Source organism: Dermacentor albipictus, chromosome 1 (genome assembly GCF_038994185.2).
Source record: "Dermacentor albipictus isolate Rhodes 1998 colony chromosome 1, USDA_Dalb.pri_finalv2, whole genome shotgun sequence".
In the NCBI taxonomy this organism is placed as follows: domain Eukaryota; kingdom Metazoa; phylum Arthropoda; class Arachnida; order Ixodida; family Ixodidae; genus Dermacentor; species Dermacentor albipictus.
In genome coordinates, this window is record NC_091821.1 from 128,937,417 (window position 1) to 128,950,997 (window position 13,581).

General features: G+C 50.9%; 1 protein-coding gene across 1 annotated transcript in view; it reads right to left on the reverse strand.

The window, feature by feature from the left end:
- LOC139049799 (scoloptoxin SSD976-like) overlaps window positions 1-13,581 on the reverse strand; it is a 90,884-nt gene that overhangs the window by 15,480 nt on the left and 61,823 nt on the right. Inside the window, exons 2-4 of the mRNA XM_070525601.1 lie at window positions 11,717-11,912; window positions 9,498-9,773; window positions 7,715-7,805 (exon numbers count right to left, since the gene is read on the reverse strand). Of these exons, the coding sequence (XP_070381702.1) occupies window positions 7,715-7,805; window positions 9,498-9,773 (367 nt within the window). The 5' untranslated portion in view covers window positions 11,717-11,912. The remainder of the gene's footprint in view (window positions 1-7,714; window positions 7,806-9,497; window positions 9,774-11,716; window positions 11,913-13,581) is intronic.

Here is a 13,581-nt window from a genome sequence, read left to right on the forward strand (position 1 = left end):
TATTTATCTACAGTGCAGAGAGTCTGACGAGGCAGATTCCTTTTGCAAGAAGGTTATTGGCAAAACAAGCTCCGCTAGAACGTGAACACCGACCACTCACCGTTTTCCTGTGAGCCCCGCACTGAGTGCTTTTATTTTCTGTGGACGAACTAGATGATGCGCTTGCCGTGTGCGGGCGTTCCTCAATGTCAGTACCTAATGGCATCACTCACCGCGCTCTCTGTAACCTTCGTTAACAGCCTCGATCGAAAGGTACTCTTGCTCCTGTACAACGACTCCTGGCAAACTGCTACCGTTCTCCACGAAAGGGAGTCAAGTCGCCTTATTCCGCTCCTAAAAGATGGCAAGTCGCCTTTAGACATTGCGTGATATAGTCTTATTGCGCTTGCCAGGTGTATAGGCAAAGTAATCGAGAAGATGGCTCTGGCACATCTGTGATGGTACATGATGGTACGAAGTCGACCCAGAGCTATGGCCAGATTCAGGCCCTGCTGTTCCTCTATAGACAGTGTTGCCAACTTGGTGACGTACGTCGAACACCATCGGGTATGTAAGCGATTATCTTTTGCCTTGTTTCTGGCTGTTAAACGGGGTTACAATAATGTCACTCGTGCATCCATCCTTAATGTGCCATCAGATTTATCTATTTATTTGTAACTAGACATCAGATGGTTTTCCGTGCTCACCAAGGATGGCCCGTCACCCCAGCATTACATTTGCCACAGAGTCCTTCAGGGTGGAGTAGTGGAGGAGGAGGAATAAACTTTTATTGCAGAACCAGCACTTTATGATGGCCGGGCCTACGCCTCCCACGAAGGGACGTCGAGGGCTTGCCTCGCCGCCGCCTCGCGGGCGTGCTGGGTCGCCCAGGTTTGGTCGTCGAGGGTGGAGCTCCGCAGAGCCCCATGCAACCTCGACGAGAGAGTCGTGGTGTTAGTCTGTGCGTACTGTGCTGGGCACTCCCATAGCATATGCGAAAGCGTAGCCGGGTGAATTCCACAGCACCGGCAGTTGGGGGTAGTGTAGACGTCCGGAAATATAAGGTGGAGGCGGGCGGGTGAAGGGTACGTGTTTGTTTGTAGTAGACGCAGGGTGGTAGCCTGCGCCCGGCTGAACTTTGGGTGAGGCGGGGGGAAGATTCGGCGACTCAGGTAAAAGGCCTTAACAAGATCGTTATAAGTTGTCAGACTGTCCCTGGTGTCCAACTCATCTCCAGTGACTCCGGCGCGGTTGACTAGGCCTCGCGCAATGGAGTGGGTGACCTCGTTGAGATTGGGGAGGTGTGGGTGGACAGGGCCCGCATGGGCCGGGATCCATGTTAGGGAGATGATGCTGTCTTTAGAATGTGGTGCCTGGCAGAGGATGCGAAGAGCTTGGGGACAAATACGCCCTTTGCTGAAGTTAATAACGGCTGAGCGAGAGTCACACACTATGGTGTGACAGGTGGGATCTAAAGTGGCCAGGGCGATGGCCACTTCTTCAGCCGTCTCTGCAGTGGGGGTAGTGACGCTGCAGGCATGGTGTAGGGCTCCATCACGTGTGGCAACGGCCACAAATCGTGTGCCATGGGAGTATCGGGCTGCATCAACAAATGTGACGCCAGGTACGTTGGCAAGGGCTTTTATGATAGCTCCGGCCCGAGCTTGGCGCCGGGCCCTGTTATATTCAGGGTGCATATTCCTAGGGATAGGGTCTATGTAGATCCAGCTACGGATGTCGGTCGGGATCGGTTGTTTGGGGCCCTGTTGCTGATGGTAGGTGAAGCCAAGCGTGGACAGAATAAAGCGCCCCGTTTCAGTATGGGTGAGCCGTTCAAGCTGAGAGCGTTGTTGGGCTTCAATGAGTTCGGAAAGGTTGTTGTGAACTCCCAGTTGGTTGAAGAGTTCAGTGCTGGTGCAATGTGGGAGACCAAGTGCTTGCTTGTAGACCCCTCGTATGAGGGTGTCGAGCTTGTTCTGCTCAGCCCGGTACCAGTTGAGGTACGCAGCAACGTAGGTGATGTGGCATATGACAAAGGATTGGACGAGTCGGAGAAGGCTTTCTTCTTTGAGTCCTCCTCGACGGTTAGATATACGTTTAAGAAGTCGTAGGGTGTTTTGAGATTGGGCACAGATCTTGTTGAGAGCCAAGGCGTTGGAGCCGTTGGTAGAGATGGTGAGACCAAGAACCCGGATACTAGGGACGTTTGGGATAGGACTGCCATCTTGAAGGCGTAGGGTGATGGCGTCACAGGGTCGGTGATCAGATTGGTGTTTGGGAGGGCGACCCCGCTGAATGGGCTTGTATAGCAGAAGCTCCGATTTAGCCGGCGAACAGCGCAGTCCAGTCCCTTGGAGATAGGCTTCAACCGTGTCAATCGCCGTTTGGAGGGCCGATTCCACTTGACCATCACTGCCTCGGTACGACCAGATGGTGATGTCGTCGGCGTAGATGGTATGGTTGATATTGTCGACTTGCTGTAGCTGCTTGGCAAGGCCAATCATGACTAAGTTAAAGAGCATGGGAGAGATAACGGAACCCTGCGGGGTGCCTTTGCTGCCAAGGGGAAGCTGGTCTGATCGTAAATCCCCGGCCGAGAGGGTAGCCGTGCGATTGGAGAGAAAGTCACGGATGTAATTGTAGGCTCGCTCTCCCAGCTGGAGCTTGGAGACCTGATCAAGGATAGCTGCATGGGAAATGTTATCAAAGGCTTGAGTGAGGTCGAGTCCGAGAATGGCTTTCATGTTACGAGAACGATCGTTGAGCACTTGATGTTTGAGCTGCAACATAGCGTCTTGAGTAGAAAGGTGAGGGCGAAATCCAATGATGGTGTGGGGATAGAGAGAGTTGTCCTCGAGGTGACTGTTGATGCGTGCTAAGAAGGCGTGTTCCATCACCTTGCCTACGCATGAAGTGAGGGAGATGGGCCTTAAGTTATTGAGGCTAGATGGTTTGCCAGGCTTTGGGATTAAGATAACGTTGGCAGTCTTCCAGGCGGCTGGAAGGGCACCACTGCGCCAGCAATCGTTGATGTAGTCAGTCAGATGGGACACGGACTCGTCATCGAGATTGCGAAGGCTTTTGTTAGTGACCCCGTCTGGCCCTGGAGCAGAACGACCGTTAAGCTTGCGTAGAGCGGCGTGTATTTCAGATACGCTGAAATCGGCGTCTAGTGTTGGGTTGGGTCTACCGATGTAATTGCTGTGTGGACTGACTTGTCCCCTGGAGATATATCTGGTGCAGAGGTAGTCAAGCACCTGTTGTGGACCTTGCTTAAGGGTCTCCGTATAAAGGAGCTTCTGCAGCCGATCCTGTTGGGTGGTGCGGGTGGTGGTATTATCAAGCAGATGTTTGAGGAGTTGCCACGAGGAAGGGCGATGAAGTTGTCCATCCACCGTGTTACACAGCTCAGTCCATTGTTGCCGGCTGAGGATTTGACAATGCTCCTCGATGGCTGTGTTCAGCTTCGAGATCTTGCTTCTGAGGCGACGGTTTAGGCGCTGCCCCTTCCATCGGGCTAGGATGGAGGCTTTAGCCTCCAGAAGATGGGCGAGGCGGCTATCCATGCGTTCAACTGAGGCATCTGTAGTTACCACCCGAGTGGCCGTTTGAACATCAGTGCGTAGAGCTTGCATCCATGTGTTAATGTCGGTAATGCCTTCTGCTGAGGTAGAACCTATGCGTATTTTTCGAAAAACATCCCAGTCGGTAATGGTGAATTCTTTAGTGGGGGCAGGGGCGGCAGCGAGTTGGGGTAAAGAGAGAGCAAGGATATAATGGTCGCTGCCCAGGTCTTGCTGGGTATTGGTCCAGTGTGCATTGGTGATATGTTTGATGAAGGTGAGGTCGGGGGTAGAGTCCCGGGTAGTGGAAGTACCGAGGCGTGTAGGAAAGGAGGGATCCGTGATGAGCGTAAGGCCTAAGTCGTGGTAATCTTGCCAGAGGTTGCGAGCTGCAACTTCCGTGCGAACGTAGCCCCAGCCTGTATGGGCGAGGTTGAAATCACCGCCGATGAGTAGGGGGTGCGCTCCAGCTACGTGAAGAGCCTTCTTAAAGAGGGTGAGGAAGCGACACCTTGCTTTATCCTTGGGGCTATTGTATATGTTCAGAAGGAAGATGCATTCTTTCCGTTTACGATTGGGAATTAATTCGAGGAATAGATGTTCGATGTGAGGACTATTGAGATCATGTTCAATAACAGGAATACGACGCCGTACTAGGGTGGAGACCCGGCGAAGAGGGTGGGTGGTATGGAAGGTTTGATAACCGGGGAGCATGGTCGGGGCGTTGTTGGTTTCTTGAAGTAGGATAGCATCCGGGCGGCGGGTATGTTGGCGTAGGTATTGATTGAGCACTGGTTGTTTTTGATGAAAGCCTCGGCAGTTCCACTGCCAAATGAGGGCGTCTCGATTAGTGTGAGCCATGGTGGGAGATGGTGGATGTCGCCATCGGCGTACCGGAAGGGTCGCAGACGGGGGCGGCATGGCTAGGAGGCGTGAGAATATGAGTTTCCAGGTTGGTCACGCGTTGGACAATACCAATGAAGGCTTGCTGGATGGAGTCCAGAGCATGTTGGAAAGTGCTAATAGTTGTTTGAAGTGAGATGAGCATGTCTTTAACTTCAGAGCGGACCTGTCCCGTGGCTCCATCTTGCAGGGCTCTCTTCTTGGGGGCGGGAGTCGAGGGGGCCTCCTGACTAGCGGCAGGGACGTTCTGTGCGATAGGTGTAGGGGCTGGTGTTTGGGACTGTTTGAGGTCTCTAACCTCCTGCGAGAGTTTAGTTAGGAGATCGCGTAGGATGGCGTTCTCGCGCTTAAGCTGAGCTATTTCTGGGTTTTCTGGTGAAAGAGGAGGGTAGGTGACTTGTGTGTTGTCGATCTTACGACCCTCTCGCGAGGTGCCCATGAGAGCGTCTGCGAAGCTCACCTTGCTGTTGTTGGTAGATGTGATGCGTGAAGCCGATGCAGACCGGGATCTTGAGCGTTGTTGCCTGGATCGAGATGGAGTTCTGGAGCGGGAACGGCTCCCCCTTGACGGTGTGCGGGAGCGTGGCCTGGTTCTGGTGCTGAGGGTGGAGGGGCCGGCTTGTTTATATGTGGCTTGGCTGGTTGTTCGTCGTTCTCCGATACGCTTGCGGATGACGTACGGGGTTTTATATCGAGCGGCACAGCTTTTGTCCGCGGTGAGATGGGGACCACCACAGAGCGAGCACTTAGGGTTACAGTTATGGTCGGCGGGGGGGTTGCGGACACCGCAGCCCCGGCATATCTTGTTATTTGGGTAGGGACAAACGTCCATACGGTGTCCGAGGCGGCCACACTGGTAACAAATGTCAATTTGCTTCCGATATAGCGAACATGGGAGTAACGTGGAACCGTAGCAGACCTGATAAGGCACATCCAGTCCGTCAAAAGCGACGATCACTGTTGTAGTTGAAGCGATGCGCTTGGCTGCCAAGGCTGTCGGGTTTCGGGCAGTGACAATTTTGTTGTGGATCTGCTGGGGAGTCTCCGTGAGTGGGATCCCACGGATGACCCCCTTCGTCGTGTGCTCAGCTGCGGTTTCGTATGCATTGACCTCGTGGTTGACGCCGTTCACATGGATAGAGCGGATGCGAGCGTACCGGTCTGCATGGTCCGGGCGAGGTGTACTGACGACAACGATGTTTTGTTGCGTATTCGGGCAGACAGTGTCTTCTGAGCTTTCTTCGTCCGTGAGGTTCGCTGCTCGGAGAATTGCGGTGGTTACCACGGGACTGCCGATCTTGGCTATATGAAGGGCGCCCTTGGGGCGGATGACAATCTTGATGTCCTCCGTCGGAAGCGGCGGCATGCGGCCCGCCTTCAAAACTTGAGCTTTAACGGGCTGCCTCGCCCGAGAGCGGGGCCGGCTACTTGGGGCTTGAGATGATCCATTGGCCTGGGTCAAGTTGTCGGTGCCGCGTTTTGAGCGGCGGGATCGTGCAGTGACCCAGCCAGACTGGGCGGTCACTTCATCTGGCGAAATATCCTGGCCGGCGACCTGGATCTCCATAGCGAAGACAGAGGTGCGGGATCACTCTGGTAGGAGATGTAAACGCCGCGCGCCGAGGCGCGACACGCCGCCGAGACCCAATCGGTGCAGTCGGAGGCTGAACGACCGGCCAGCTAGGCTTAGCGCGGCGGCGACGTGGCGGGTGGAGAAAAGGTGCGGTTCCCAGGAAAATGGAATGCCCCACCTGAAAGCGAGGTGTCCACAGAGTCCGGAGAACTTCAAGAATTGTTTGGTGAAAACTTTAGGTCGCTAAGCACAGAGAAATCCGCGATAACATTTGAGAAAGCCGGAGCCGACATGAAAACATAGTGAAGTAGTAGGAGTAGTAGTAGTAGTAGTAGTAGTAGTAGTAGTAGTAGTAGTAGTAGGAGTAGTGAACGCAACGTTTTTTTACTCTAGCTCTAATTCAACTAGCGACAACCTTCCAAATGCCGTTTGACCCTCCATCTATACTAAATGCATCTGTATTTGCACGTCGGTAGTGACACAGCTTCAGCTGCGCGCTCAGTTCCAGAAGGCAGCCATGTTGACATAATGTTACTTTCGTGATCAAGGAGGGGAGATGTGGGAAAAGTACGCAATGGTGGCAGTTACCGGAAAGCAAATGCCTGCCTACGGGATATCAATCAATGGACATCTGATATCATCCAGCAAAAGACACAGTTCTTGTAAGTTGTGAGCAGCTGGATGCTATTTGCCTTGATATAATCCCCTTGCAGGAAAGAACTGGGGCTTGTCCATACGCGTTATGATACAACTTTGCAAAATGCTATTTGTTGTATTCATGTGGTAAATTTTACTTGTATTCAACAGCTGCAGAACTGGCCTACGTAAAATCAAGAGTTCTAGCCTAAGCTCTAAGATATGTCTTCGTTTAATGAGGAACACGTCAATGGCTGAAACTATTGCCATCACCCAAGACTACAGAATCACGACACACATTGGCGTTGAGACAATGCTCGTACACGTCAGGCACATCGTCTGGACCCCTTGCCATCATCTCGCCATTCTTTCTACAGAGAAGCCTCCACACGACATTCAGTGCAACTGTGTGCATATCGTGCCTCGCTCACATCAGGGAGTGCACCTGCGGCCGGCCTTTGTTTCTTCAATTGTGTTTGAGCCGTGCTTACGTACCCCTCACATTTACAGGACTTCAGAAAAAACCTGAGCAACAGCCATCTGCGCTCAGCTTAGTTTACTCCTCTGTACAACTACAGCAACCGCACGCACATCTATACTGATGACTCCACCAGTTTTGGCGGCGCGGTGATTAACCGACAAAGGAATAACATTACTATTCTAAACATATCGCATGTCCGGACGTCTACGACTGCAGAACTCGCGACTCTGCGCTGTGAACTTGTGTTCATCGATACAGGCAGTCCTGGAAATTGACCGTGCTTAGCGACTCAAAGCCGGTTTCACAGATTATGCACTCGGTTCTCTAACATAAAGCTCACTAACAGTTAAAGAACGACGTCGTAGAGGTGGACGGCGGAGGTGGAGACGTAGTTAGAGCACTCGACTTGCCGACGCTTAAGTGCCGACTCGATTTCCCATACCACCGCAGAATTCGTTATTGTCTTTTATGAAAATCATCCATTTTTTTCTTTTTTTTTTGCCTACGGGCGGAGACGTTCAATAGATTCCCCAGAGTAAACTGCGGTTCACTGTAAACCAGAGGGCAACGAACACTTACGAGTGAATCTGGCGTCCGCTCTGTCGTGCATCATGTCGCCGCATTGGTCGGCCAATGCCTGCGCCACTTCGGCCAATTCATCGTCCCAGACCTGCAAGAAGCATGTCAGCAACAATGTACACATCCCTTCGGTAACTCTAGCAGCAGAGAAAAAGAGAATGGTGCCAAGTGAATCCACTGGCACCCGCCGTGGTTGCTCAGTGGCTATGGTGTTAGGCTGCTGAGCACGAGGTCGCGGGATCAAATGCCGGCCACGGCGGCCGCATTTCGATGGGGGCGAAATGCGAAAACACCCGTGTACTTAGATTTAGGTGCACGTTAAAGAACCCCAGGTGGTCAAAATTTCCGGAGTCCTCCACTACGGCGTGCCTCATAATCAGAAAGTGGTTTTGGCACGTAAAACCCCATAATTTAATTTTTTTTAATCCACTGGACTACGGTTTCTAACGTGGCAATGTCAACCACCATATATAACTTTACATGCGAGAAAAAATATCTAAAATATACTTAATCCAGAACTTTCTGCGGGCTCCAATTCAATATTGGCGCCTCTGTTCGTAGGCTGAAGTTTGTCCTAGAGGCAACTACCACCATGCTGATTTGTGGCTTGTGATGTCACAAGCCGCGGCCCCAGCCGTAGCTTGCCACCTGGAATACACAAACTACATACTAGCTACGATAAGCCGTTTATGCAACACGTGCACAGTTATTATCGTGATTCCGACAGTTTCCGAAGTACAAGTTTTCGCGGTAGCATCAATGATTGCTTAAGGAGCATTGCACACCACACAGCCCCAATACCGACATAACGCTGACGCCAAAGATCGGCCGAGTCGTCGACACCCGGTGACACCCGAAAGTGTCGTTGAAATATTGGTGTCCCGTTGTGTCGCCAGCGACACCAACCCAACCAACATGCGCAGGTAGTCGCAGCTTTCGTGCCGACGACGTCAATCGTCATCGGACCCATCTCCCGAAGATCAACCGCATAGTTAAAATTTGGCACCAGCCAACTATAGGGCCCAAACAATATAACGTTCCTTTCCTTCGAGCGCTTCCTAACCTTACGTAAGGCCTCCTTACAGCGAAGGACCGATGGAGGAAGCAAGCGTACTCTGAAAGCAACCTTCACCCATCCTCACGTAAGGAGCGGTTGCCGCATGCCTGGGTTCGAGATTATCTCTTAAAATCTTTACGCGAACACCATTATTCTATCAAAAAACGTTGTATCGTCGCACAATCCTTAAATTGAAAAGCTAACATAGAGAAGCGTGGACGCTGTCTTCTGGCTTTGCTTATAAACGTAAAAAAAGTACCAAGTTATAGCGCAAAATTTATGCTCTTTCACAAACAACAAAGCTTGCCCATTAAGCGTAAGTTGGAAATTATTCAGCTGTCGTCTAGTGAAAGGAAGTAGGGCTGTCCTTGCGTGTGAAAGACTCATGCCTCTTTCTTTTAAAAAGGGTGTCGATACTATCAAGACCCTCTTGTAGCGCTGTTTGAATGTCTTGTATATCAGATCCAGAGGCCCATATGCAGATGTCATCTACGTACAGAGAATACTGTAAACCAGACGGGAGTTTTTGTGGCAAGGCTGCCATGACACAGTTGAATAAAAACGGACTGACAACACTGCCCTGCGGAACGCCCTGCGAGATGCTGTGATAATTACTCTCTCCTTCGATGTTTTTTTTCTTTTCTTGTTTCCTTTCCTATAGCTTCGGTATACCCAGTATGCCAGTTTTCTTCCATTAACCTTAACTTTTGTCTACAATGGGCTCACCAGTTCGTACATGTTCGCTGCGGGCTTGTAGCCCCTGAGCCGGCCCATGGCGACAAGGCTGCGTAGTTTGTTGTGGCGCCGCAGAAAGTCCTTCTTCTCGTGGTTCGACAGACCCCGCACCAGGATAGTGCAGTTGCGATTGCGTGGCTGGCAGGCAGTGTGCACGACACCGTTTCGCGTGTTCCAGTAGGCGGGTCTGCAGGGCGGCGCCAAGACGGCGCTGGGGCCGCAGGTTAGAATGGCCACTACAACCCAGACGGTAACTACCAGCCACATCTGGACAAAAAAAAAAAAGAAGAGGGCCGGCATTCATAAAGAGAAGTTCGTACGCTAGAATTGCTCGTGATTGCCATGTAATCCTGATGTGGGACATATATTATCGAAGGTGGTCGACCAGCAGCAAAGAGCCCTTCCGTATTGAAAGCTTCGAGAATTCGGCTCCAGATATCCTGTGTGAGATAAGCGCCATAAAGGGTGTGTTTGATACTTTTCGTCAGTGCTTTCTTTGCTGAACACTGTGCACTGTTCGTTTGTATTTCTTGAAGCCCCCATTGCAGCACCGCTGGCAATACAATATTTTTTTCATTAACTTTTCTTCTTGCTCTAATTATTCGCAGGGAACTCGTAGATAGAGTAGCTCAGGTACATAAGATGCCAGCCTTACGAAGAAACTTTCAATAAAAAGTCCACAGGGTAACCCTGTGCAGCGACGTGGCACACCTTGCGAACATAATGCACTGCGCAATGTCATCGGTCAGGAGTGTTGGCGAAGTCAAGCAAATGCGACTGTGAAGCCGCTGCTATGCAAGGAACGGGGGGGGGGGGGGGGGGGACACATCAATGTGGTGCTGAAGAATGGACACAGTGGGAAAAAGGATTCAAAGCTCATTGTTTCAGGACCAACTAAGGGCCGTCCAGAGGGCCCGTGATGTCGCTGAAAGGCTTGGCCTGACAGTGCCAACGTGGGAGCGGCCCGCCTTGGCTTAAGAAGTCGAGCCTCCGGACCTCATTCCAATAAGTGTTTTCACACACACACACACACACCAATGGAATTAGAAAAAGATTGGTGTAATATGGTGCAACTTGAATTACTCGCAATGTAGCATTCATTAGGAGTCACAGTAGCGTTAACAGTGAAAATTAATTACCGCAGATACGATGGATATGAGCACAATACGTCTTTTTATTGTCACCAATCTTCTGTCGGCGCACATTTAGGAAGGGCTGTCTGTTTACATTGTATTGCACTGCTATGCGCAAGTAGTGAATGATCTTCCGTTTATGTGGACCTGCAGCTCTGCCTGACTATGGCTTCATCCTCAAGAGTGACTACGTTGACTTTACAACATGACATTAACGTGCAAAATTTGATGAAGGCATAGCAAGGACTGAGAAACACCCCAGTACCTACCGTTCAATGTGGATCTTTAAACATGTCTTTCTTTTTTTTTCTGTTTCTTCTTTCTGCAGAACAGCACCTATTTTCCTCTATCACAAGCAGAATATTTGAATCTAAAAAGTTTTAGCGCTGATTAGAGGTTTGCATTTTTTTCAAACCATAACCAGATCTTCTCACAAGCGCACAAATAGATTTATACCAGGCGATGTTCTCTACTCACCACAGGATCTTTGTCATCTAGCGGACGCACAAAGATGAATCTAGGTAAGCTCGCCTCAACTATACAAACCTAACACACCCCGTCCTGGCGTTTCAAAGCTGCAAATTATGCCGACGAGTGTGGTATACATCCACACGTACTGCACATGGCTAGACAGCACTATCAATGTCAAGTTTGTTTGGCAGTCCGCCAACGTCAGAGTTTGAAACCACGGACACAATGGCTTGCCTAATGGCTCACCTTTACGCTGAAACCTAAAGAGCTGACAAAACAACGCGTTACCCCAACACTAGCGTTCGTACGGACATTTAAAACGATGTTTTGACTGCGAAAAGCGAAACGCCTGCTTTCGTTTTACCGCTTTAGTGTGCTTCCGGCGAGAGTGCTACTCCCAATGGTATGCCGTCCTCCGCGAACGCAACAACAAAGCCGTGATGTAGTTTATAACGTGTGAACAAAGATAACGTCAGTCACAAGGAGAGAAGAAAAGTAAACCAAAGCGCAATCAGGCACACTCTGGCGTCTTGTGGACGTCACTATTATTGTGATAGCAGGCTATTTCCTTCGACCTACCCGGTCGCTAAGTGGGCGCGCACTCACCGCGAGGTTACCGCCACAGTGCCAACACCCGCGTCGTAGACACTGCGGCCGAAGTGGTCCGTCGCTGTCGACGGGGGTGCACAGCTGCCGGCCTCTGGTCTGCCCCCTTTGAGGCCGCGGTGGCACGCGGCCGCGCCTATTCACGCAGGGGGCAGCTGCATCACGCCGGCCCAGCAGCGTGCGCACCTTGGCGGGGCTGCGCGCAGAAAAGCACGAGTGACCGGAGGAAGGAGGGAAGGGGCACCCTTATGAATAAAGTCCCACCGGCAAGACCGTCGCGTGCATTATGCGCGTCCCCTTCCCATGCAGTGCGGTCTTACACGGCCCAGAAACTGCACGAGGTGGGGGGACCATCAGCCCGACCGAGTGTCACGTTCACAACTGGCCGCACCTACAGCACTTGCGGCGGCTCGTAGGATAAGTGTGGACCGTGGCGAAAGCTTTGCTTCTTCTCCAGAGTGAAAGCGAACGTCATTATACCAGAAGCTGACCCAACGTGAAAGCACGACGCAGGATTACCAAGCAAGATTTCCAGCATTTAGATGTAAACAAACAAAAATTGGATTATGGGATTTTACGTGCGAAAACCACTTTCTGATTATGAGGCACGCCGTAGTGGAGGACTCCGGAAATTTCGACCACCTGGAGTTCTTTAACGTGCACCTAAACCTAAGTACACGGGTGTTTTTGCATTTCGCCCCCATCGAAATGCGACCGACATGGCCGGGATTCGATCCCACGACCTCGTGCTCAGCAGCCTAACACCATAGCCACTGAGCAACCACGGCGGGTTTAGCTGTAAACAGATTCACCAACACCTCACTGTCACCAGTTTAGTGCTTCTCGACTGTAATGGGCCACTTATACGGGCCGGCAATTGGCTCGCGTACTGGATTTCAGTGTCCGACTTACATCTGTTGTAGTAATTCCGCATAAAACCTACCAATGTGCTGTTTCTCGTTCTCGACTAGTACTGCTTTGCCCGATGGTGGTGCCGATAACGGTGGTGGTTCGCCAGGCGGGGTTAGCCTGGCTTGCTTGTCCACATTTAGGCAGCCTACATATGCCGATTTCTTTCGATTCAATGCGAGCTCTTTCGATTCGTTACTTGGCCTGAATCACCATGTTTACATAACTTTAAAACATTGGGCGGTGCTGTCGTATAACACTTCTCTCCTTTTGCGACCACAGCACTGCACGTGCATCTGGCCACAGTTCCCTTCTTTCATTAGTCATTGCCATGGTGCCTCAGGTGATTCGGGCCATATAACGAATCGAAAAAACTCCGCATATATAGGCTACCTAAAACCGATCGATTGTTGTTGAATACTGGAAATTATTAAGCAAAAGCTTTCTGCCCCGTTCGTTCTTTTAGAAAGTGGTGCCCCAGCGCAACAACCGCAGCTGTAGCAGAATAATTCGGCACAATCCTCACATCAATTATGTTTTCCTCGACACTCCGCAACAACTGTTTTTATCCATTACGTATCCGAAAGAAACTAATATTCGACAAAGTCGAATAGTGAATTCTCGAGTCAAATACGAATGGAATAGCAGTAACTACCCGATTCAACCCGCCGCGGTGGCTGGGCGGCAATGGAGTTGCGCTGCTAAGCACGAGGTCGCAGGATCGAATTCCGGCTGCGGTGGCCGCATTTCGATTGGGGTGAGGTGCAAAAACGCCTGTATCCCGTGCATTGGGGGCACGTTAAATATCCCCTGGTAGTCAAAAATACGGCGTGCCTTTAATATATCGTGGTTTCGGCACGTCAGACCCCGGAAACCCCGGAATTCAACTATTTGACTCGCAGTAGAAATTAAGAATTTAAAAAAAATTAAATTATTGGGGTTTTACGTGCCAAAAC